This window comes from Oncorhynchus clarkii, chromosome 6, assembly GCF_045791955.1.
Source record: "Oncorhynchus clarkii lewisi isolate Uvic-CL-2024 chromosome 6, UVic_Ocla_1.0, whole genome shotgun sequence".
Lineage (NCBI taxonomy): Eukaryota > Metazoa > Chordata > Actinopteri > Salmoniformes > Salmonidae > Oncorhynchus > Oncorhynchus clarkii.
In genome coordinates, this window is record NC_092152.1 from 12683797 (window position 1) to 12709583 (window position 25787).

Below are 25787 nucleotides of genomic sequence, written 5' to 3' on the forward strand. Positions count from 1 at the left end.
AGCGCCACAGACGTTCTCACCATAAAACCAGGATGGTAAATGAGCACCACAGACGTTCTCACCATAAAACCAGGATGGTAAATGAGCACCACAGACGTTCTCACCATAAAACCAGGATGGTAAATGAGCGCCACAGACGTTTTCACCATAAAACCAGGATGGTAAATGAGCACCACAGACGTTCTCACCATAAAACCAGGATGGTAAATGAGCACCACAGACGTCCTCACCATAAAACCAGGATGGTAAATGAGCACCACAGACGTTCTCAACATAAAACCAGGATGGTAAATGAGCACCACAGATGTTCTCACCATAAAACCAGGATGGTAAATGAGCACCACAGACGTTTTCACCATAAAACCAGGATGGTAAATGAGCACCACAGACGTTCTCACCATAAAACCAGGATGGTAAAACATTCTAATATGTTTGGTTTTAGTCAACTTAAACGAAAAACAAGCAATCTGTATTTTTTTTAAACAAACAAATGTAAAATGTAATGCTATTATAAAATTGTAAGGATAAAAAAAGACAGCCCTTGAACCATGCTTCTTTATAGTAGGCCTAGGCTAGGTATATCCTACGTAGGACTTGGGTTTTTGAAAATATGAAACAGAATTCAAGCAATTGTTACAGGGAAATATCTTCTAAATACGAGGTTCCCCGGTTCTCATGTCTCGTTTCATGATGGGCATGGACACATGTAGCCAACATCATGGAGGGGTTTTACGCACGTCCAAAACGTAAAATAATGTAAGCCTGCCTACAATACATAGATAAAAAGGCAATGTCAGCGCACTGTTTCACTCCTCTCAAACTTGATCTTTTAATAAAGCTTTGGTGATGAAAACGTATTTCCAAGCGGTCTTACGAGCAAAACTCTTTATCCACAGTCTTGACTAATTTGTGGACTAATTGGACAACAACAACAAAAAGCCTTCATTGAGAGGAGGTGAGGCTATTTTTGGTTTTTAATCAAATAAAACTAAACAAGGGCCTCCAAAGTGTGGTCTAAGGCACTGTCACTACAGACCCGGGTTCGACCCCAGGCTGTGTCACAGCCAGCCGTTGACCGGGAGACCCATGAGGCCCAGCGTCGTTTAGGTTTGGGTTTGGGGAGGGTTTGGTTGACCGGGATTACCCTGTCCCAATGTGCTCTAGCGACTCCTTGTGGTGGGCCACACGCCTGCAAGCTGTTATCGGCCACCAGTTGCACAGTGTTTCCTCCGACACATTGGTGCTTCTGGGTTAAGCGAGCAGCGTGTCAAGAAGCAGTGCGGCTTGGCAGGGTCGTGTTTTGGAGGACGCATGGCTCTCGACCTTCACCTGTCCCAAGTCCGTACGGGAGTTTCAGCGATGGGACAAGATTAACTACCAATTGGGGAGAAAAAGGGGTAAAACTACAACAACAAAAATACAAACAAAACAAAAAACATGTTTTTTAATGTTTGTAAATACGAAGTATACAGGCACTAAAAGCATATTACTCTTGTTCCATATGGGAAGTCTGCATCACAGCTGGATAGGCTGTTTCCGCTGTCAGAACCAGCTAAAAAAGCTTTTGGTTGGTTTTAAATATCCCTAACAGGGCTGCCTGAAATTAACACTTTAAATCATGTTTTTAAGACACACCTTAAATATTTCCACCACTACCATCTTAGCACAAGCAAGCTGATCTAAGATAGGTTAATTACCAATCCTTGAGCAACAGTTTGAAAATAACAGAGTGCTGGCTTTATTGACAGGTGGAAATTGTGATTGAACGACCGTTTGACACTAGCGCCGTCTTAACGCCAGCCGAAAATAGACCCCCCTGAGTTCAGTGTCATATTTGATCTTAGTGTAGCTTTTAAATACATCATAATTATAGGTTGATGAGCTGAAATACAGTGCAGTTACTTTGCCGTGTTAGTGTATGGTGTGTGTATGTGTGTGAATGGTGTGTGTATGGTGTGTGTATGGTGTGTGTATGTGTGTGTATGGTGTGTGTATGGTATGTGTATGGTGTGTGTGTGTGTGGTGTGTATGGTATGTGTATGGTGTGTGTATGGTGTGTGTGTGTGTGGTGTGTGTATGGTGTGTGTGTGTGGTGTGTATGGTGTGTGTATGGTATGTGTATGGTGTGTGTGTGTGTGTGTGTGTGTGTGTGTGTGTGTGTGTGTGTGTGTGTGTGGTGTGTGTATGGTATGTGTATGGTGTGTGTGTGTATGTGTGTGTCTGTCTGTGTGAATGAGTGTGTTTAAGCTCACACTCAGTGTTTGTGCCCTTGCAGCAGCACATTCCACCATGGTTGGAGAGGGTAAAGAGTTCAGGACAGCACCACAAACACAACACACTGCCTAGGGAGAGTGCAGCAAGTCCGTGTGTTCTTTCAGAGGGGTATCCCAGCCCCAAAGGCCCTCAATTTACCCTCCCAGTGTTAAGCCTAGCTATGGTGTCCAGTCCAAGCTAGGCCAAGCAGCTAGCTGCTCTATGGCCTGCCACAATCAGACCCCCCATGATTCCTTGTTATGGATCTAAACAATACAGCAGGAACAATATTCATATTGCCTGCCTGCCTGCCTGCCTCTGCCTGCCTGCCTGCCTGCCTCTGCCTGCCTGCCTGCCTCTGCCTGCCTGCCTCTGCCTGCCTGCCTCTGCCTGCCTGCCTCTGCCTGCCTGCCTCTGCCTGCCTGCCTCTGCCTGCCTGACTCTGCCTGCCTGACTCTGCCTGCCTCTGCCTGCCTCTGCCTGCCTGCCTGCCTCGCTCTCTCCAATTTGTTCTGCCTCTGCCCTCCCTACTCCCTGCCTTTCTCTCTCCCCCTCCTTTGTGGTAATCTATTCTGAGGAATTCACTCCCATAATCTGTCCAGTACCTGTTGTGTTCCAATGGTGTCACTAAGAAGGTTGGGAGTCTGTGTCTGGCTCTGGGGAAAAAAACAACCCTAACTTGTGACTTTACGTTTATCTCAATAAGCATGCCAACGGTGCCATCTCACAGGACACAAATACAGCTGTACCCTCCTCCACCTGGATAAATAATACATGTTAGACATAGTAGAATGTGAAGTATGTGAAATAATAATAATACTATAAATAATACATAACGTTCTTCCTGCTTGAGGAAGTGTAAACAGACATGTGGTGTGGTGTTTGTGTGTCCTTGTGTTGAGTTGGTCCTGGAACTCTTGGGTTGCATTCTAATAATCTCTCCTTTCTGCCGAAGTGTGTACTTGTTCACTTTCCCTCATAGATTTGAAAGGAAATGACTGGTTTATGGAAATTCACTCTAGACCATGCTTACACCAAGTCTGATGCTTTTACATTAGTGGGAAGGAGTGAACAAGTGCATAGTTCAGGGAGAAGGAGAGATTTTTGGGACGCGGGACTTAAAAAGTTGAGCAAAAATGTTAAGTTTGCCCATGCTTTCTCAAGTTTGGGCCAGCTAAAAATGTTCAATTCAGGTAACACTGACTGAAAAGTTTTTTTTAAAAGCCGTGGAAGCAGTTACTTACCAGTTATTTATTTTTTACCGTGTAGTGAATTTCCTGACTTCCTGTGCACAACATGCAGATTAATATCATGTTGTAAGGATGTGATGTCCTCCACTTGAAATGGGCAATGAATTCTTATATGCAGACCAGTTTGAGAACTACAGCTCGGGACATTAAATCATTAAACCTTCCTCATATGCACACCTACCTTATACACACTGGCTCCTTATCAACTTCAATGTAGAGTTAATCACTCAGAAGTGATTATCTTCCAACCTCCACCCCCTGTACTGCTCTCCCAACCTCCACCCCCCTGTACCGCTCTCCCACCCTCCACCCCCCTGTACCGCTCTCCCACCCTCCACCCCCCTGTACCGCTCTCCCAACCTCCACCCCCTGTACCGCTCTCCCAACCTCCACCCCCTGTACCGCTCTCCCACCCTCCACCCCCCTGTACCGCTCTCCCACCCTCCACCCCCCTGTACCGCTCTCCCAACCGCCACCCCCTGTACCGCTCTCCCAACCTCCACCCCCTGTACCGCTCTCCCACCCTCCACCCCCCTGTACCGCTCTCCCACCCTCCACCCCCTGTACCGCTCTTACACACACACACACACACACACACACACACACACACACACACACACACACACACACACACACACACACACACACACACACACACACACACACACACACACACACACACACACACACACACACACAGAGTCGTGGGCAGGGTTAATTCTGAGTAAGGACCACTATGTGCAGTACATACTGCTCCCTGAGGTGTACATACAGCTCCCGGAGGTGTTCATAAAGCTCCCTGAGGTGTACATACAGCTCCCTGAGGTGTTCATAAAGCTCCCTGAGGTGTAGATACAGCTCCCTGAGGTGTAGATACAGCTCCCTGAGGTGTACATACAGCTCCCGGAGGTGTACATACAGCTCCCGGAGGTGTACATACAGCTCCCGGAGGTGTACATACAGCTCCCGGAGGTGTACATACAGCTCCCGGAGGTGTACATACAGCTCCCGGAGGTGTACATACAGCTCCCGGAGGTGTACATACAGCTCCCTGAGGTGTAGATACAGCTCCCTGAGGTGTAGATACAGCTCCCTGAGGTGTATGAGAGAAACTCATTAGTCCTATGATCCATTCAGTAGGTCCACCTCAGGACCTGCTGACTAAACTATTCTTCTGACCATAGCCTAACAAGGAAGCTGGGTAGACACCTGGTAGACTGGAATGGACCTACTCAAGTAACCAGAACTGGGAACATATAGGTGTGTAACTTACACATTCCTATGATTAAGTGTGTGTGTGTTGTCTATATAACATCAGGCGCTGAGTTAAGTACTGTGTGTGTATATGTAAGAATAATTTGTGTTTGTGTCGTACAAAGCATGTGGGTATTTCCCTTTTCATTCACCAAGTGTGTGTGCGCTCCGGTGAGTGTGTGTACTCCTGTGTGTGTGTGTGTGTGTGTGTGTTTGTGTGTGTACTCCTGAGTGCATTTCCTTCACTCACACATCCCCATGCACCAGGCCGTAGACACGGTGTATGGTCCAGCCAAAGCCCCCCAGCAGAACGATGACCAGGATGATGATGACCAGAGCAGGAAGTCCCCAGCCCAGCAGGAAGTAGACCAGGTAACGTCTCTCTGTCTGCTCATCGTTCATCACCAACACCTGCCAGAAGTTTACCGCCTGAGAGGGGTGGGACAAAAGAGAGGAGTGAGAGGGGTAGGACAAAAGAGAGGAGTAAGGTGGAGGAGAGGATAGGGAGGAGGAAGAGGAGAGGGTGGAGGAGAGGATAAGCAGGAGGAGGAGAGGGGTGGAAGAGAGGGTAGGGAGGAGGAGGAGGAGAGGGGTAGAGGAGGAGGAGGAGGAGAGGGGTGGAGGAGGAGGGTAGGAGGAGGAAGAGGAGAGGAGAGGGGTGGAGGAGAGGATAGACAGGAGGAGGAGGAGAGGGGTGGAGGAGGAGGAGGAGAGGGGTGGGGGAGAGGGTAGGGAGGAGGAAGAGGAGAGGAGAGGGGTGGAGGAGAAGGGTGGAGGAGGAGGAGGAGGAGGAGAGGGGTGAAAGAGAGGGTAGGAGGAGGAGTAGAGGGTTGGAGGAGGAGGAGGGGGGTGGTGGAGGAGGAGGAGGGGGGAGGTGGAGGAGAGGGTAGGGCGGAGGAGAGGGTAGGGCGTAGGAGAGCCACTGATCAGTCATGTCAACCAATGCAGTGGTAGTGGAATGGTTTTTGCGATAAGCATGCTGATTGGCTGTGATCAGATCATTCTTTTCCATGTACTCCCATATTTGTCTACTCACAATACCCTCCAACATCTTACTGAGTGAAGGGAGTAAACTAATTGGTTGACTATTGGCAGGAATAATGGGTTCTTTGCAGTCTTTCGGAATAGGACACAGTTTCGTATGCTTCCATACATTTGCAAACATCCCCTTTTCCAGTGACCAATTAAATATGTATTTCAGTGGAACTGCAATCTGGGGAGCAGCACAGCGAAGCAAAAAATTGTCCATAGGACCATAACCTGTAGATTTACCATCAGGTAATGACTTCAATAGGTTTAACACCTCCTCCACTGACACCGTTTGCAGACTAAAAGAGCAGATCTTGTTGCTCATAATATGATCATCAATCCATTGGACAATAGCTTGTTTGGAAGAATGTATGTTTACATTGTTGCTCGGTAAATTCATTTTCTTTGTAAAACAATCTGCAGAATGATTGTCAATATCAACTGGTTTTGTTATTATTCTCCCGTCCACCTCCACACTAGATGGGCATGATGAGATAGATGTACCAAGTAAGCCCTTAACTGTGTTCCATACCTTTTTAGAATCATTTTTTACAATCAATAAAAGCATTGTTGTAAAATAACTTTTTTTCTCTTTCGATTCAATTTAACTGCATAATTACGTAATGTTCTATAATTCTGTTCATCAATTTCTAATTTCAATTTCTAATTTTGACTTGGCTGCTAAGACTTTTGCCATATTTCTTTGAGAAAAAGCCTCACCCAGTTCATCATCAATCCATGGAGATGGACGAGCACCAACTGTACTCTTTCTTACTGGGGCATGATGGTCCATTGCCTCAGTGAGCAAATCAATAAAACATTCAGTAGCGTGATTTAAATCAACCTCTATATAAATCAGCTCCCAGGGTACAGCAGCCAAATCATTTTGAAATAGCTCATGTTTAAATGTTTTAAAATTTCTCTTAACCACAATCCTAGGGGGTTTCTTTGAAACCTTGGTGTTCATGGTTATGGTCACAATATTATGGTCTGTCCAGCCCACTGGCATTGATCTGGCTTTTAAGCATTGCAATGGTATATTACAGAAAATCAGATCAATGCACATGTCTGAACGATGACCCAACTTAATTGACGATCTAGTTAACCATTTGTCTCAAACCACAGTTCTTGGCATATCTCATCAATTTTGTTCTATTCAAATGATTGTGATCCTTCCAATGTATATTAAAATCACCCAAGATAAATACATCTCTGTTGCTATCTGTGGCCTGGTCAAACCCAGTACATAAGTAATCCAGATAGGACACCGTAGAGCTAGGAGGTCTATACACACATCCTACCAATATGGGTGCCTGGTGAGGCAGATGTACCTGAGCCCATAGTGCCTCTACCCGACATACATGAAGGTCACCCCTTCTCTTAAAAGGTATATGATTCTGAATGTACAGAGCTACACCCCCACCATTCCTATTCCTGTCCCTTCTATGTAGACTATCCATGAATGTTAATTTGCCCATCATTTACATGCATCTAAATGTGTTTCGGTCAAAGCCTAAATATTAATATTATTTACTGTATGTTGACTAAGTTAAAAACCTCATGTATTTTGTTAGAGAGACAAAGCCATCACTTACAGAGAGATGAACCTGGAGAAGAGTCCTCTAAGCAAGCTGGACCTGGGGCTCTGTTCACAAACACAAACACACCCCACAGAGCCCCGGGACAGCAGTACAATCAGACCCAACCAACTCATGAAAAAACAAAAAGATAATTACTTGACACACTGGAAAGAATTAACAAAAAAACTGAGCAAACTAGAATGCTATTTGGCCCTCAACATTGTTACAACGCTGTATAAATACGTAATATGACATTTGTAATGTCTTTATTTTTTTGGAACTTCTCTGAGTGTAATGTTTACTGTTCATTTTTATTGTTTATTTCACTTTTGTATATTATCTACTTCACTTGCTTTGGCAATGTTAACATATGTTTCCCATGCTAATAAAGCCCCTTGAATTGAATTTATATGAAGAGAGAGAGTTGGAGGGAGACAGACAGCTAGAGAGGGAGAGAGAGATAAAGAGAGAGACTGTTGTGTAACGCATCATATTAGACAGCTAACAGAGTGCCACTTTAATTGAGCTCCAGCAGTGATAGCTGGGCGTGCAAATAACTGCATTAGAGTTTGTGCTGTGCTGTTCCCTTGCTCCGGTTAAGCCGGATGAGGCTTTGGCAGGTGTTGGTTAGCCGTTATGCACTGTTGTGGAGTCCTACGGTACAGAAAGACAGTTCTGGGAGGACATCTCTATCCAAGGTGCCCAGTGTAACGACTCATAGCCTGGCTGATTCAACTACAGACTGTTGTGTTCTGTCAAGGGGCCGACCTGTATTTCCCCATTGCAGCGCTTCAGCGCACCGTTGACTCAAGGCTTGATGAGTGCAATAAGCATGGTCTACGAAAGCCTCCTGGCTGGCGCCCCCGCATATGCCACTTAGAAAAAAGCTGATACTTGCTGACTCAAAGAGAGGGGGGTAATCCTCTGATCAATAGTATGGAGTATAAGGAAGGGTAGGAACATGTCAACAGAGCCAGGGGAAGGCACAGTGATGCAGAAATGTTGGTGTTTTACCCCACATATTTATATCTAGTTTAGATATATAGAGTGTGCAAGTGTAGCTGACAGAGCCAGAGATATCATCGATATTCTCATGAGCTACTGTCCCACCATACAATATAGCACAGTATTTTTTACATATTTTTTTATTTTAAATTGAACCTTTATTTAACTAGACAAGTCAGTTAAGAACAAATTCTTATTTACAATGACGGCCTAAGAACAGTGGGTTAACTGCCTTGTTCAGGTGCAGAATGACAGATTTTTACCTTGTCAGCTCGGGGATTCGATCCAGCAACCTTTCGGTTACTGGTCCAACACTCTAACCACTAGTCTACCTGCCGCCCCCAATTTTTTTTTTTAATAATGTATTTTATACAGTAATTTTTGCTTGTCTTTATCAAGGGTGTCAATACTGTAATTTCAGACCTGGTGGTACATGACCTGTTTATTCACATGGTTGGATTAACAGATGGAACATGTAATGTAATGAGACTTATCAAACCAATGTTGTCCTGGTTAGTTTAGGGTTAGAGCAGGGGGCATATGTTTCAAATGTCTCAGAGTAAGATTGCTGATTTAGGATCAGTTTTGCCTAGGGGTGGAACAAATTACAAATACTCTCCTTACTGTAATTGAGTAGCCATTGTTCTTTGAGTATTTTTCAGTCAGTAATTTTACTTACTGTAAGTAAGTTTTGAATTAAGTATTGTACTTTGGTACCTTTTTAAAACCATCCATTACAGACTAGAATTTTGTAGGCTATCATTATTAGTAGATCATGATGGAAAGTTTGCGAGCGGGAGCCCTTGGAGCCAGAAAAAAAATGGTATCGTTGTTTAGTCAGTAACCAATCAAATTAAACACATTGTGCAAAAACAGGCCAATCAAATCAAGCTGTTCGCACAAACTTATGGTGGTCGGAAGATTTTCAAAAACAACTTTCACATGATGTCACGAAAGAGAGGAACTTTTTTTTAATCAAAGTGGTGTCTAAGGACCCAGTGTCCAAGGAGGAGAATCCCCGGCCACATTTAATACCTAGGGTAATTGAGTTAAAATTAAATAGATTGAGAACAGAACTTCCACAACGTTACTTTTGTACCTGCCGGTGGGGCGGGAGTAATATAGCCTTGGGACAAAAGTAACAGCTGGCGAGAAGCAGGGGTTGGAACCGATTCAGGGAACAGGACCAAAAATAATGAAATTATTCGAGGAACAGAGTCAGAACCGGAAACGAAATGAGCTACTTTTTACTTGAGTACTTTTTCAAATGTAATTGTAGTAACAATACTTATACTTGAGTAGAATATTTCAGTAATCTTTCCACCTCTGGTTTTGCCTTTCAGATCACAATGACGAAAATTAAACGTATACAAGTGGGATCTGATTCTAGATCAGCGCTCTGACTCTAATATGCATGATACATACAGGCCCTGGTGTCAACAGTAGGCCTTACCCGGAGGAGCCCTGGTGTCAACAGCAGGCCTTACCTGGAGGAGCCCTGGTGTCAACAGCAGGCCTTACCCGGAGGAGCCCTGGTGTCAACAGCAGGCCTTACCCGGAGGAGCCCTGGTGTCAACAGTAGGCCTTACCCGGAGGAGCCCTGGTGTCAACAGCAGGCCTTACTCGGAGGAGCCCTGGTGTCAACAGCAGGCCTTACCCGGAGGAACCCTGGTGTCAACAGCAGGCCTTACCCGGAGGAGCCCTGGTGTCAACAGCAGGCCTTACTCGGAGGAGCCCTGGTGTCAACAGCAGGCCTTACCCGGAGGAGCCCTGGTGTCAACAGCAGGCCTTACTCGGAGGAGCCCTGGTGTCAACAGCAGGCCTTACCCGGAGGAGCCCTGGTGTCAACAGCAGGCCTTACCCGGAGGAGCCCCGGTGTCAACAGTAGATCTTACCCAGAGGAGCCCTGGTGTCAACAGCAGGCCTTACCTGGAGGAGCCCTGGTGTCAACAGGCCTTACCTGGAGGAGCCCTGGTGTCAACAGGCCTTACCTGGAGGAGCCCTGGTGTCAACAGCAGGCCTTACCTGGAGGAGCCCTGGTGTCAACAGCAGGCCTTACCTGGAGGAGCCCTGGTGTAAACAGCAGGCCTTACCTGGAGGAGCCCTGGTGTCAACAGCAGGCCTTACCTGGAGGAGCCCTGGTGTCAACAGTAGGCCTTACCTGGAGAAGCCCTGGTGTCAACAGTAGGCCTTACCTGGAGTAGCATCCAGCAGAACTGGCTCAGGAGGAAGTAGTGGGAGAAGAGGCCCAGAACGGCACAGCTGTCCTCTGAGTAGACACGGCCACGAAACGCAGACACCAGGAAACAGATCTACAACACACAGAGAGAGAGCGAGAGAGAGCGAGCAAGAGAGAGAGAGAGAGAGCGAGCAAGAGAGAGAGAGAGAGAGAGCAAGAGAGAGAGAGAGAGCGAGAGAGCGAGAGAGCGAGAGAGAGCGAGAGAGAGAGATATCTGAGAGGCCACAGAAACACACTAATGCACAAACACACAGCAACACAACATTTGCCTGCAGACTATGCACTTTACTATACACCTCTCCCATCTTTCACACAAACATATACAGCTCTTGCACGTCAAAGACCTTACACAAGCAGAAACACACTTGTCCATTGACACTTTCCCCCTGCAGACTAGTAATTGGATGATTGATGGCTGTGTTATCATGCATGTATTTTGGAACAGCTGACAATATAAGATACACCTTAGTGACATCCTGCAGACCTGTTACATCACAATGCGCAAACCAAAATAAACAACAAGTGACAAATGCTTCCTGGGTACCCATCCAGGAACCTGTGTGTGTGTCCTACAGTAAATCCTTCAGCTCTCTGATGGCAGAGCTTAATTAACCCTTGGGACAGAGCCTTGTGCCACTACCAACCCATAGCAATATTTCTGCTCATGTAACACTGTCTGACATCCAGCCCCGTGCCAGTGCAAAACACCAGGGATGGAGGGAGAGAGGGAGGGTGAGAACGGAAAGAGAAGGAGGACACCGAGTGTCCTAACTCGGCTGGAGAGAAAGGAGACAAGCAAGAGAGAGAGAGATAGAGATTGAAAGAGAGAGAGAGAAATAATGAGAGCGAGACAGGAAGGCAGAGAGAGAGAGATAAAAAAGAGAGAGTGAGAAAGAGAGAGAGAGAGAGAGAGAGAGAGAGAGAGAGAGAGAGAGAGAGCGAGAGCGAGAGAGAGCGGGAGAGAGATACAGGCAGGTAGAGATAGAGAAAGACGATTGAAAGTGAGAGAGGGAGGAAGAGAAAGAGAGAGGGATTGAAAGTGAGACAGGCAGAGAAGAAGGAAAAGGACAGTGGCTGCAAAACCTGCCAGACAGCCAGGAGAGCTTCAGAACGTCCAGATGGCAGGTCAAGTACACTGCAGAATTATGCCTCTTCATCTCTCTTACAACTCTCTAGGTGCATCATCATCATCAGACTGCAGCTAATTCATCAAAGTACCATGCTGGTGTAAACACACAGTATTGTATATCGTCTACACTATATACTATACTATACATAGCATACTAATAAACTATAAACTCCACCCCCTTTCACACACACAGATAACAACACGCAGGTGTGAATTGCATAACGTTTGTGTGAGCCAGAGTGTTAGTTTCTTGACAGGACATAATAAGTCTGCGTATTGACTCATGTCTTGTCGTCGGGGTGAATAACATGTTTGTACAGCCGGCTTGTATTTATCAGGTTGACAGTAACGTCAGTGTTACAAGAATATATTTCACCCTAGTATGTATAGTATTTACGTGTGAAGAGTTTCATAACTACTGCTTTCGTAACTCTCAAATTGTCAGAGGACCATCCGCATACGGTCATTCTCAGGGAGCTAGTTATATTTCCAGAGCAACATTAGTGTGGAAACCCCAGGATGACAGGAGGGGATACTAGCCCAGAGCCACAGCCTATCCATGATGACCCAGTAAACATCACAAATACCAACTGCTCTCCATATAAGCACCTAAGCCGCGTGAGAGAGCAAACAAGCTCTCCCTTCCAATCAAACAAGTTGAGTATTAGGATGCGTTGCCTATTGCGCTACAGCTGTGCTCAATTTACTTCACAACGCGGTTGCTCAGAGCAACCTAGGGCAACAAATAGAGCATGAAGCGGTGTCATTTTACTTCAGCGTTGAGATTGCACCTCCACTAGGGTGGTGTGTCAGTTGTTTGGTCCTTTCTGTCCTGTTGTTCTTTTCAAGTTGCTCTTAAGAAAGGCTCAAGATGGGAACATAGTTTGAAACCCCACCCTGCCGCCGTCATTACAGAGCGACCTTTCCAAAGCAAACAGATAGTTAGCGACTCCACACACCACATTCTGTTGTCGAATTAGGCAAAAAGTCAGGCTTTATTTAAATTAACAAATGGGGTAATTCTGTTTCCGGTTTGTTTTGCAGCTCTGTATGGTGAGAAAAAAGGAGGGACGATACAGGAAGGATCTGGGATGGAGCCTTTGAAAAAGGTGGTTGCTTAGAATTGTGATTCCGGGCAGCAGTTATTGGGCCCGAATAAAACCTTGGGCAGGGTTTCGGAGTAAATACATTACATGTAAGGGATTACAAAAAAAACGGTAACTGTAATCCGTTATGTTACCAGCAAAAATATTGTAATCAGATTAGAGATACCTTTGAAAAACTAGATGATTACTTCGAGGATCACTTTTAAATTCAGAAAGGAGGTTTGAGACTATCTGTTTTCTCAATGACGTTCAAATCAGCATTGAAAAAAGGCGCAAGTTTAAGTTTGTTCCACCTGAGCGAGTCTGACCACAAGTCAGAGACCACTATGATGACAGACCAAATGTGTTTGATGGATTGCTGGAAAAGAGCAGGAGGCTACAGTCAAGCTATGTCTTCCAATGGTGCGACTGCTGTCAGCATCCAAATATTATCCAACTTGAATAAATGCTTGGAGGTAAAGGATGACAGCAGTGGTTTAGTCTACGGCAATACAGATATCACTTATTATTGATATCTACATAGCACATTGATGTGAATCACACTGTTGCTCTCTCATTTAGCTATTCGCGCCTTACGGATTGTGGTTGTTGTGGATGGCTGTTCATAAATCTAAATGTGTATTTGAACCCAATAATGGCTGAATTCAAGAAGTTTAAGCTGCCTATCAATCATTGTTTAAAAACCAGTAGACAGCCAGTGAAAAATGTGCTCTTGCAACAGCTGCACAGTGCGGATCCCAGCCTATGGAACAACAGCTGCACAGTGCAGATCCCAGCCTATGGAACAACAGCTGCACAGTGCGGATCCCAGCCTATGGAACAACAGCTGCACAGTGCGGATCCCAGCCTATGGAACAACAGCTGCACAGTGCGGATCCCAGCCTATGGAACAACAGCTGCACAGTGCGGATCTCAGCTTATGGAATAAAAGTGGGGTTTTATTGCTCAATCTAATTCATGCTGATAAAAAAATACATCCATAGACCTAATGGACAGAAGCTTAAACTCGAACACTTCTGATAGACTTAAAGGGGAAATCTGTAGTTGCCACATCCATTTTTGGACTTTTAAATTATAATAATATCCATTGATTCTTGAAGAATATAACTTAGAAATCCCTCATGAGATTAAACTGTAAAGCCTAATTTTCAATTTTGTATTTAACCTTTATTTAACTGGGTAAGTCATTTAAGAACAAATTCTTATTTACAATGACGGCCTACCCCGGCCAAACCCGGACGACACCGGGCCAATTTTGCGCCGTCCTATGGGATATAACGTGGTTAAAACAATAACTGACATCATGGAGGGTCAGTCCTTGCATCCATAGCTCTGTCTATTAATCTGAGAGAGTGGATACATTTCTCCAGGCCCATCCCTCAGAATTATTATTATTTTTTTTCATCTGTGGATTTGCCCTTTAAACAGCTGCATATTATCAAGATATCAAAGTGTCACCAATTTCAGTAGTAGTCAAAGCATGCCATTCCATGATCGCAGCATTTATTTTATAACTCTAATCAATGAGCCCAATCAGTCCTCCATGACAACATCGTAAACAACAGAGTAGGGCTGGCTAATAAGTCCTTAGTTTTGGGGATATGCTCAGGTAAAACAATTTGGCTAATCTATACTTCCATATTTCCAAGTCCTATTCTTGAAGATCAAGGGGTATAACATTTATTGGAATACTGGAATTCTGATAGACTTCGGTTTATAATGTAACGAAATAATTTAATCGTATTGGAAGCTGGAAAAGCTGGAAAACAGGTTATATCTCAAGGCCATCAGACTGTTAAACAGCCACCACTAACATTGAGTGGCTGCTGCCAACACACTGACTCAACTCCAGCCACTTTAATAATGGGAATTGATGGGAAATGATGTAAAATATATCACTAGCCACTTTAAACAATGCTACCTAATATAATGTTTACATACCCTACATTATTCATCTCATATGTATACGTATATACTGTACTCTATATCATCTACTGCATCTTTATGTAATACATGTATCACTAGCCACTTTAACTATGTCACTTTGTTTACATACTCATCTCAAATGTATATACTGTACTCAATACCATCTACTGTATCTTGCATATGCCGCTCTGTACCATCACTCATTCATATATCCTTATGTACATATTCTTTATCCCCTTACACTTGTGTCTATAAGGTAGTAGTTGTGGAATTGTTAGGTTAGATTACTCGTTGATTATTTCTGCATTGTCGGAACTAGAAGCACAAGCATTTCGCTACACTCGCATTAACATCTGCTAACCATGTGTATGTGACAAATAAAATTAGATTTGATTTGATTTGATTTTAGAAGGCGATGGGTTAGTAGAAGCCTACACAATCAACCCATAAAGTACAATGTAACATCCATACATGGCCAGCTATGTAAACTCTAACATTGATTTATCCTGCAATAGATGTCGTTAGATTCGTAACATACACGTTTGTCTTCTTCTAATGCCTCTTAAGGGGAAAGTAATCTAAAAGTACCAGAATACAATCAGATTACGTTACCGAGTTTGGATAATCCAAAAGTTACGTTACTGATTACAATTTTGGACAGGTAACTAGTAACTGTAATAGATTACATTCTGAGAAAGTAACCTACCCAACCCTGACATTTGATTAGCCAAGGGCACATCATGCCGAAAGCATCGCACACGGGTGAGCACACGCCCGCACATACACGCCAACCAACCAGTAGTGGTGTGTGAGTAAAATCACTATGTTTTGTGATAATTGTGTTGCTTGCTCTATAACCTGTTAGTTCATATGCCTTGACACCATGATATATAAGTCTGAGACAATAAGAAGACACAGATGCAGAATAAGACACAGTGGCAGCATCCTCTGTCCAGTGAAGTCCACAAAGCCTATTGCATATAACAAACAGTTACACTACCTACAGCATGGTCAATCAAATGAGCTATTAAACTACTATTGATTTAGAATAGCAGAGAGATACCGCAACTCAAAAAGAAAACAGGAGCTGCCTCCATTATTCCAGCACCATTTCAACTTCAACATTTCAACATCATCAAATCAACCTATGCTTAGTCTAAGACAGTGACAACTATAATGTTCACAAAACAATTTCAGTCCAATCAATGTAAGCTAAACAGCATGTGGCTGTCCATGGGACTGATTTGTGTGTGTGTGTGTGTGTGTGTGTGTATATATAAGTATAAAAAACATGTAGACTAATCTTACTTAGAGAAACGCCAACGCCATCCTCCTCTTTTTGATGTTGCCGAAACGGTCTATGACTGTCATACAGTACATGCTTTTAGTTTCTGTTGTCCTAGGCTACCTGGCTAAAATTATTGCTCGCTAGCCAAATTTCCTTTCATTGGCAACGATTAAGCTAGCTAACATTAGCCTTCTACATCTAGCTACATTCTAAACTTCCATACTCTCAGGCCAGAGGCACAATGTATGAATTAATGGTTGGCTCAGAACCACCGTTATAATCATTGGCCAGTATGGAGAATTGAGTAAAAAAGTCTAAATCCCCATCTCCATCCATGGCTAATTTAGGAAAGGGACAATTTTAGCTAGGTAGCTAGCCAACGGAGCTCAACAACACAACGAGGTACAAACATTTTTTTCTGTCAATGATGTTTGTCTTTTGATGTGATTGGTGTGAAGCCAAATCCAAACTCTCTGTTATTATCTATACAAAGCCACATTAATAATTCTACCTACATGTACATATTACCTCATTTACCTCAACTAACCGGTGCCTTGCAATTCGCACATGGACTCTGTACCGGTACCCCCTGTATAGAGTCTCGCTATTGTTAATTTACTGCTGCTAAATAAAAATAAAAAACATTTTTGATTTGAATATCATACAGACAGCATCAGATAGATGGGGCTATACATACAGAGAGAGAGGGACGTTATTTTCTCGCTCAGATGCTTTCTCCGGTGAGATACAATCTCGCTATTGTTATTTTACTGCTGCTGAATTTAAATGATTATTTTTTGATTTGAATATCATACAGACACCTCTTACGAATTGAAGAAAAACACAGAGAGGAAAGAATACATGAATACACGCCACTGACACCAACACAGACTCAGGGGTAGAAGTAACATAGTAAATATAAATCAGGGACACTCCAATTAGCATGATATGTTACATTTCCTATGGTATGTATTCATTTGTGTATGCCATCATACATTTCGTATGATATGTTACAAATTATAATTAGCATGATATGTTATGAATTCCATTTTGTTGTGGCTAACATTAGCTAGGGGCCAACACTAAAGTTAGCTAGGTCGTTAACGTTAGCTAGGCTAGGGAATAAGGTTAAGGTTAGGGTTTAGGTTAGGAACTAGGTTAATAACTTCATTGGGATAGGGGGCAGCATTTTCACTTTTGGATGAAAAGCATGCCCAGAGTAAACTGCCTGCTACTCAGTCCCAGATGCTAATATATGCATATTATTATTGGTATTGGATAAAAAACACTCTGAAATTTCTAAAACTGTTTGAATGATGTCTGTGAGTATAACATAACTCATATGGCAGGCAAAAACTTGAGAAAAAATCCAACCAGGAAGTGGGAAATCTGAGGTTGCTCGTTTTTCAACTCAGCCCCTATTGAAGATACAGTGGGATATTGGTCATCTTGCACTTCCTAAGGCTTCCACTAGATGTCAACAGTCTTTAGAAACTTGTTTGATGCTTCTACTGTGAAGTGGGGCCAATTTTTTATTTTATTTTTTTATTTCACCTTTATTTAACCAGGTAGGCTAGTTGAGAACAAGTTCTCATTTGCAACTGCGACCTGGCCAAGATAAAGCATAGCAGTGTGAACAGACAACACAGAGTTACACATGGAGTAAACAATTAAGTCAATAACACAGTAGAAAAAAAAGAGAGTCTATATACATTGTGTGCAAAAGGCATGAGGAGGTAGGCAAATAATTACAATTTTGCAGATTAACACTGGAGTGATAAATGATCAGATGGTCATGTACAGGTAGAGAATTGGGATTCCTGGGAGTGCATTCTGATGAAAATCATCAAAGGTAAGTGAATATCTTTTATACTGATAACAAGTTCAAACAGGCGCCATTAATACAGGTAACGAGTGGAGGACAGAGGAGCCTCTTAAAGAAGAAGTTACAGGTCTGTGAGAGCCAGAAATCTTGCTTGTTTGTAGGTGACCAAATACTTATTTTCCACCATAATTAGCAAATAAATTCATTAAAAATCCTACAATGTGATTTTCTGGATTTTTTTCCCTGTACATGTATTGTGTAACATGAAGTCTTATGAGTGTCATCTGATGAAGATCATCAAAGGTTAGTGATTAATTTTATTTATATTTCTGCTTTTTGTTACTCCTCTCTTTGGCTGGAAAAATGGCTGCGTTTTTCTGTGACTTGGTGGTGACCTAACATTCCGCTAGCGGAACCCCGTTCCCAGAAAGGTTAAAGGGTTAGAGAAAGGGTTAGCTAACATGCTAAGTAGTTGCAAATTAGTAAGTAGCTAAAATTCTAAAGCTGTCCGTGATGAGATTCGAACACACAACTAAATGGGTTACTAGATGTTTGCGTTATATTCATATTATACGCTCACCCATCCACTCCGACCAACCACCCTACTTTCGCTTTTGCCTTAAGTAACCATCTGTCTTATGTAACCATACCAAACGTAACATATCATACTAATTTGAGTGTCCCGGACTTACGCTTACTACGTTACCTCTAGTGTATTAGACCAGGCTGCACACACATAAACTTGATTTTCTCTTCTTCACGTGCCTTGTCAGAGTGTAGCCTATATTGCATGGCAGGGAGTGGGTCAGCTCCAGTCAATAAGCCCACCCCCAGACAGAGCCTGTCCATTGATTAAAGCGACAGTACAACCCCACCCACCATTCCCCTCCCACCCCTCTTCTGTTTCAGACAGTCTCTCTATCTCATGACCTTTCTGTCTGAGACCTTGACCACCATACTCCCAAATCAACACCCCCTTCCACTGCTCCAAACTCCTTTAACCCTAATTGAGAGAACAGGCATACCAAATTGTTTTCATAATCTGTTTTGTAAGATCATACAGAGGTGTATGATAGCTACCTTGTTGGCTTGGATGGTTTCCTACGTAGCTACCTCGTTGGCTTGGATGGTTTCTGTTTATGTGTATAGCCTTTAGCGTGCTGGTGGTGGTAGCTAGCACAGACGTGTGGAACTGTAAGTAGAGGCTAGAGGGGCTGCAGCTGCTGTGGCTACATAGCTAAACGGCCGAGTCATGATAGCTAAATCTCCACATCTCTCTCTATCTGCTCTGTTGGCTAATGGTGACCCTGTGATGACATAACAGAGACCCGATAGGGGTGCTACTCTAGCCAGAGGGCCTTGAAAAGAGGGTGTGTGTGTGGTGGGTTGGGTGTGAGTGTATGATTGTGTGTGTACTGAGCCATTTACTTTATGTTTGTATTCTTATCTTTTATTTATTCAGTCAAACAACTGTTGCACAGCAGCCAGGGATGTATTGTTCTCTGCTGGGTGAGACTCAGGGTTCAGAAAGCCTAAACCTTATACAGAGCCTTCAGAAAGTATTCACACCCCTGGACTTTGTCCACATTTTGTTGTGTTACAGCCTGAATTTAAAATGGATTAAATTGAGATTTTGTGTCACTTATCAATACACCATACCCCATAATGTCAGATGCATTTTATTTATAGAACATTTTCACAATTAAAATCTGAAATGTCTTGAGTCTATAAGTATTCAACCCCTTTGTTATGGCAAGCCTAAATAAGTTCAGGAGTAAAATGTGCTAAAAAAAATCACATAATAAGTTGCATGAACTCATTCTGTATTCAATAATAGTATTTAACATTATTTTTTAATGACTACCTCATCTCTGTACCCGACACAATTATCTGTAAGGTCCCTCAATCGAGTAGTGAATTTCAAGTACAGATTCAACCACAAAGACCAGGGAGTTTTTCAATGCATAGAAGGGAAGATCAGTCAAAATAAAATAAAAATGAGATGCTGAATGTCTGGGGCGGCAGCGTAGCCTAGTGGTTAGAGCGTTGGACTAGTAACCAAAAGATTGCAAGATCAAATCCCTGAGCTGACAAGGTACAAATCTGGTGTTCCGCTCCTGAACAAGGCAGTTAACCCACTGTTCCTACGCCGTCATTGAAAATAAGAGTTTGTTCTTAACTGACTTGCCTAGTAAAATAAAGGTAAATATCCCTTTGAGCAAGGTGAAGTTATTAATTAGGCTTTAGGTATATCTATACACCCAGTCATTACAAAGATACAGGTGACTATCCTAAATCAGTTGCCGGAGAGGAAGGAAACTGCTTAGGGATTTCACCATGAGATCAAAGTTGATTTAAAAAAAGTTTGAGTTTAATGACTGTGAAAACAGAGGATGGATCAACATCATTACAGTTACTCCACAATACTAACATAAATGACAGAGTGAAAAGAAGGAAGCCTGTAGAGAACACAAATATTCCAAAACATCCATCATGTTTGCAATGAGGCACGCAAGTAAAAAATGTGGCAAAGAAATTAACTTTTTGACCTGAATACAAAGTGTTATGAGCAAATCCAAAAACTTGACGTAGAAGAATTTTAAAAAGAATAATGGGCAAATATTGTACAATCCAGGGGTGGAAAGCTTTTAGTCCTACCTCAATAGACTCACAGCTGTAATCACTGTCAAAGGTGATTCTAACATGTATTTATTTCTATTTCACCTTTATTTAACCAGGTAGGCCAGTTAAGAACACATTCTCATTTACAACTGGCCAAGATAAAGCAAAGCAGTGCGACAAAAAGAACAGAATTACACATGGGATAAACAAACGTACAGTCAATAACACAATAGGAAATCTGTATACAGTGTGTGCAAATTAAGTAAGGAGGTAAGGCAATAAATAGGCCATAGTGGCAAAGTAATTACAATTTAGCAATTTACACTGGAGTGATATATGTGCAGACGAGGATGTGCAAGTAGAAATACTGGTGTGGAAAAGGAGCAGAAAATCAAAAACAAATATGGGGATGAGGTAGGTAGTTGGTTGGATGGGCTATTTACAGATGGGCTGTGTACAGATGCAGCGATCGGTAAGCTGCTCTGACAGCCGACGCTTAAAGTTAGTGAGGGAGATATAAGTCTCCAAATTCAGTGATTTTTGCAATTCGTTCCTGTCATTGGCAGCAGAGAACTGGAAGGAAAGGCAGCCAAAGCAGGTGTTGGCTTTGGGGATGACCAGTGAAATATACCTGCTGGAGCACGTGCTATGGGTGGGTGTTTCTATGGTGACCAGTGAGATGAGATAAAGCAGAGCTATACCTAGCAAAGACTTATAGATGACCTGGAGCCAGTGGGTTTGGCAACAAATATGTAGCAAGGCCCAGCCAGTGAGAGCATACAGGTCGCAGTGGTGGGTAGTATATGGGGCTTTGGTGACAAAAGGGATGGCACTGTGATAGACTGCATCCAGTTTGCTGAGTAGCTTTTTTGTAAATGACATCGCCAAAGTCAAGGATCGGTAGGATAGTCAGTTTTACGAGGGTAAGTTTGGCAGCATGAGTGAAGGAGGCTTTGTTGCGAAATAGGAAGCCGACTAGAATTAATTTTGGATTGGAGATGCTTAATGTGAGTCTGGAAGGAGAGTTTACAGTCTAGCCTAGCCTATTTATAGTTGTCCACATATTCTAAGTCAGAACCGTCCAGAGTAGTGATGCTAGTCGGGCGGGCAGGTGCAGGCAGCGATCGGTTGAAGAGCATGCATTTAGTTTTACTAGCATTTAAGAGCAGTTGGAGGCCACGGAAGGAGAGTTGTATGGCATTGAAGCTCATCTGGAGGTTAGTTAACACAGTGTCCAACGAATGGCCAGAGGTATACAGAATGGTGTCGTCTGTATCGAGGTGGCTCAAAGAATCACCCGCAGCAAGAGCGACATCATTGATATATACAGAGTAAAGAGTTGGCCCGAGAATTGAACCCTGTGGCACCCCCATAGAGACTGCCAGAGGTCCGGACAACAGGCCCTCCGATTTGACACTCTGAACTATCTGAGAAGTAGTTAGTGAACTCGGCGAGGCAGTCATTAGAGAAGCCAAGGCTCTTGAGTCTGCCAATAAGAATGTGCTGATTAACAGTTTCGAAAGCCTTGGCCAGGTCGATAAAGATGGCTGCACAGTACTATCTTTTATTGATGGCGGTTATGATATCGTTTAGGACCTTGAACGTGGATGAGGTGCAGCCGTGACCAGCTCGGAAACCAGATTGCATAGTGGAGAAGGTACAGTGGGATTCGAAATGGTCGGTGATCTGTTTATTCACTTGGCTTTCGAAGACTTTAGAAAGGCAGGGCAGGATGGATATAGGTCTGTAACAGTTTGGGTCTAGAGTGTCTCCCCCTTTGAAGAGGGGGATGACCGCGTCCGCTTTCCAATCTTTCTTGGGCCAGTTGCTGCGGGGGGTGCAGGGCTGTTGGCCGGGGTTGGGGTAGCCAGGTGGAAAGCATGGCCAGCCGTAGAGAAATACTTATTGAAATTCTCGATTATCGTAGATTTATCAGTGGTGACAGTGTTTCCTAGTCTCAGTGCAGTGGGCAGCTGGGAGGAGGTGCTTTTATTCTCCATGGCCTTTACAGTGTCCCAAAACTTTTTGGAATTAATGCTGCAGGATGCAAATTTCTGTTTGAAAAAGCTAGCCTTCGCTTTCCTAACTGACTGTGTGTATTGTTTCCTGACTTCCCTGAAAAGGTGCATATCGCCGGGATTATTTGATGCTAGTGCAGTACGCCACAGGGTGTTTTTGTGCTGGTCAAGGGCAGTCATGTAACGGTTGTCTTCCTCTGACGAGGAGGAGTAGTAGGAAGGATCGGAGGACCAATGCGCAGCGTAGTAAGTGTTCATGATATTTATTACAACTCAGAACACTAAAGAATAAAACAACAAAGAGAACGAAATGAAACCGAAACAGTTCTGTTTGGTGCAGACACAAAACAGAAAACAGAAAATAATCACCCACAACTCAAAGGTGAAAACAGGCTACCTAAGTATGGTTCTCAATCAGGGACAACGATTGACAGCTGCCTCTGATTGAGAACCATACCAGGCCAAACACAGAAATCCCAAATCATAGAAAAAATAACATAGACTGCCCACCCCAACTCACGCCCTGACCATACTAAAACAAAGACAAAACAAAGGAACTAAGGTCAGAACGTGACAAGTCAAGTCTGGAGTGAACCAAGGGCTATATCTGTTCTTATTTCTACATTTTTTTCAAAGGGGCATGCTTATTTAATTAAGATAGTGTTTTATTTTTCAGACATTTTTAATGCATTTTAGAATTTTTCTTCAACCTCAACATATTTTGTGTAGATCGTTGGGCAAAAATGACAACTAAATCCATTTTAATACCACTTTGTAACAACAAAATGTGAAAAAGTCAAAGGGTGTGGATACTTTTTGAAGGCGCTGTATATCAAGTACAATGAAATCATTTTCTGTCAGCGATCTACACTAAATACTCTGTAAATAGGGGAGGAAAGACAGACTTCAGTCGGGGGAGATTGACAGACCTCAGTCGGGGGAGATCGACAGACCTCAGTCGGGGGAGATCGACAGACCTCAGTCGGGGGAGATCGACAGACCTCAGTCGGGGGAGATCGACAGACCTCAGTCGAGGGATGAGGGAACAGACAGACAAAGGACAAAGCCGTTTAGAGATTGACAGACAGACCTCAGTCGAGGGAGATCGACAGACCTCAGTCGGGGGAGATCGACAGACAGACCTCAGTCGGGGGAGATCGACAGACAGACCTCAGTCGGGGGAGATCGACAGACAGACCTCAGTCGGGGGAGATCGACAGACCTCAGTCGGGGGAGATCGACAGACCTCAGTCGGGGGAGATCGACAGACCTCAGTCGAGGGATGAGGGAACAGACAGACAAAGGACAAAGCCGTTTAGCAAACTCCAGGTGTTTACATTTGTTAGATGTATGGATGAATGTGTTTAAGATCCCTCCCAATGTGCTCTCCAATCTCATATATATATTTGTAAAGGCCCGGTGCGGTTATCCTCGCAAGGGAGGGTGCCAGAGTTTTGAAAACAGGGGTGCCGGGGTGCCAAGTTTTTGAGAGAAAAATTATTACTTGTTAAACAAAATCTCTTTCTCTGAGCAATTGCATTACTATAAAATAAATAACTTGCCAATAACTTTGGTTGTGACTGTATATACACAGTGCACTCTGGTAAAACATGAACCACTAAGGCACGCCTGAACAAACAACTAAAAGCCTGCCTCTAATTTCTGATCCCAGGGTACCAGGGTCTCTCTCTCACACATATGCAACCCAGTTCCAGGCACCTCTGCGCCCAGGGAATAGATACATGCCTGGCATTGCAGCAGAGTGGAAGAGCAGAGGTGGGACTAAGGGAATAAAGCTTCCTCTGTGGAAGATTGTGTGTTTGTCATGAAGCACCAAGGCCAAGGCCGAGGACCCGGGGGAATGCCATTGGTCACACAGTTCAGCAGACAGGCCAATCAGCGGGGCTCCCCTTTGTTCTCTGGTGTTAACAACCTGGCATCCAACCATGTGCTTTGTTTTTATGTCTCTGGTCTGAAGGGATTAGAAGTGATGTCAGATTGTGCTGTCTCAGTACCAGGTTGTTATTGTTTTTATGTCTCTGGTCTGAAGGGATTAGAAGTGATGTCAGATTGTGCTGTCTCAGTACCAGGTTGTTATTGTTTTTATGTCTCTGGTCTGAAGGGATTAGACGTGATGTCAGATTGTGCTGTCTCAGTACCAGGTTGTTATTGTTTTTATGTCTCTGGTCTGAAGGGATTAGAAGTGATGTCAGATTGTGCTGTCTCAGTACCAGGTTGTTATTGTTTTTATGTCTCTGGTCTGAAGGGATTAGAAGTGATGTCAGATTGTGCTGTCTCAGTGCCAGGTTGTTATTGTTTTTATGTCTCTGGTCTGAAGGGATTAGACATGATGTCAGATTGTGCTGTCTCAGTACCAGGTTGTTATTGTTTTTATGTCTCTGGTCTGAAGGGATTAGACATGATGTCAGATTGTGCTGTCTCAGTGCCAGCTGGAGGTTGTTTTTCTGTCTCTGGTCTGAAGGGATTAGACATGATGTCAGATTGTGCTGTCTCAGTGCCAGCTGGAGGTTGTTTTTCTGTCTTTGGGATAAATATTGGGGCGGCAGGTAGCCTAGTGGTTAGAGCATTGGGCCAGAAGCCGAAAGGTTGCTGGAACAAATCCCTGAGCTGACATGGTAAAAATCTGTTGTTCTGCCCCTGGACAAGGCAGCTAACCCACTGTTCCCCGGTTGGCCGTCATTGAAAATAAGAATTTGTTCTTAACTGACTTGCCTAGTTGAATTATATATATATTTTTAAAGAATAAAGTGATCTCAAGATGAAATCCAATGTATCTGAGGTATGCAAACGAGGTTTGAACAAGAGTTAGGATTTGAGGTCTCAATAAAGCCTACAACAAATTGACATCCAATTGGCTTTTTATCTATTTAAACCATTGATGGTAACACAAAGCTGTTGCATGCAATTAGGATTAAACTGCGAACTACAAAACAAAGTTATTGCTAATGATTCAGCAATCACTGAAAACAACAGCAGCTTTTGTGATAAAAACATAACCTCACAGAAGAACACAAGGAAAAAGATGTCAAACAATGAGTGCGAGGAATTTAGTATCATGGCTTCTTGGTGCTGATCCTGGAGGCATCCTCCTTCCTTGTGTTGTGCTAATCTAACCCAATCGATAGTGCTGTGTGCTGATGCTAGCTAGCTAGCGTGCCACTGGGCTAATAATAGGATCTGACAGAAGCATTACATCAGTGGGAGTGGAGACCTGTCCGCCAGACGGTCCATAGCACCAGTCG

The 25787-nt window shown here is 43.5% G+C and overlaps 1 protein-coding gene across 1 annotated transcript in view; it reads right to left on the reverse strand.

The window, feature by feature from the left end:
* The window catches only part of LOC139411912 (adhesion G-protein coupled receptor V1-like), a 213606-nt gene that overhangs the window by 47041 nt on the left and 140778 nt on the right, over window positions 1-25787 (reverse strand). Inside the window, exons 83-84 of the mRNA XM_071158667.1 lie at window positions 10567-10683; window positions 5008-5186 (exon numbers count right to left, since the gene is read on the reverse strand). Coding sequence (XP_071014768.1) covers window positions 5008-5186; window positions 10567-10683 — 296 coding nt within the window. The remainder of the gene's footprint in view (window positions 1-5007; window positions 5187-10566; window positions 10684-25787) is intronic.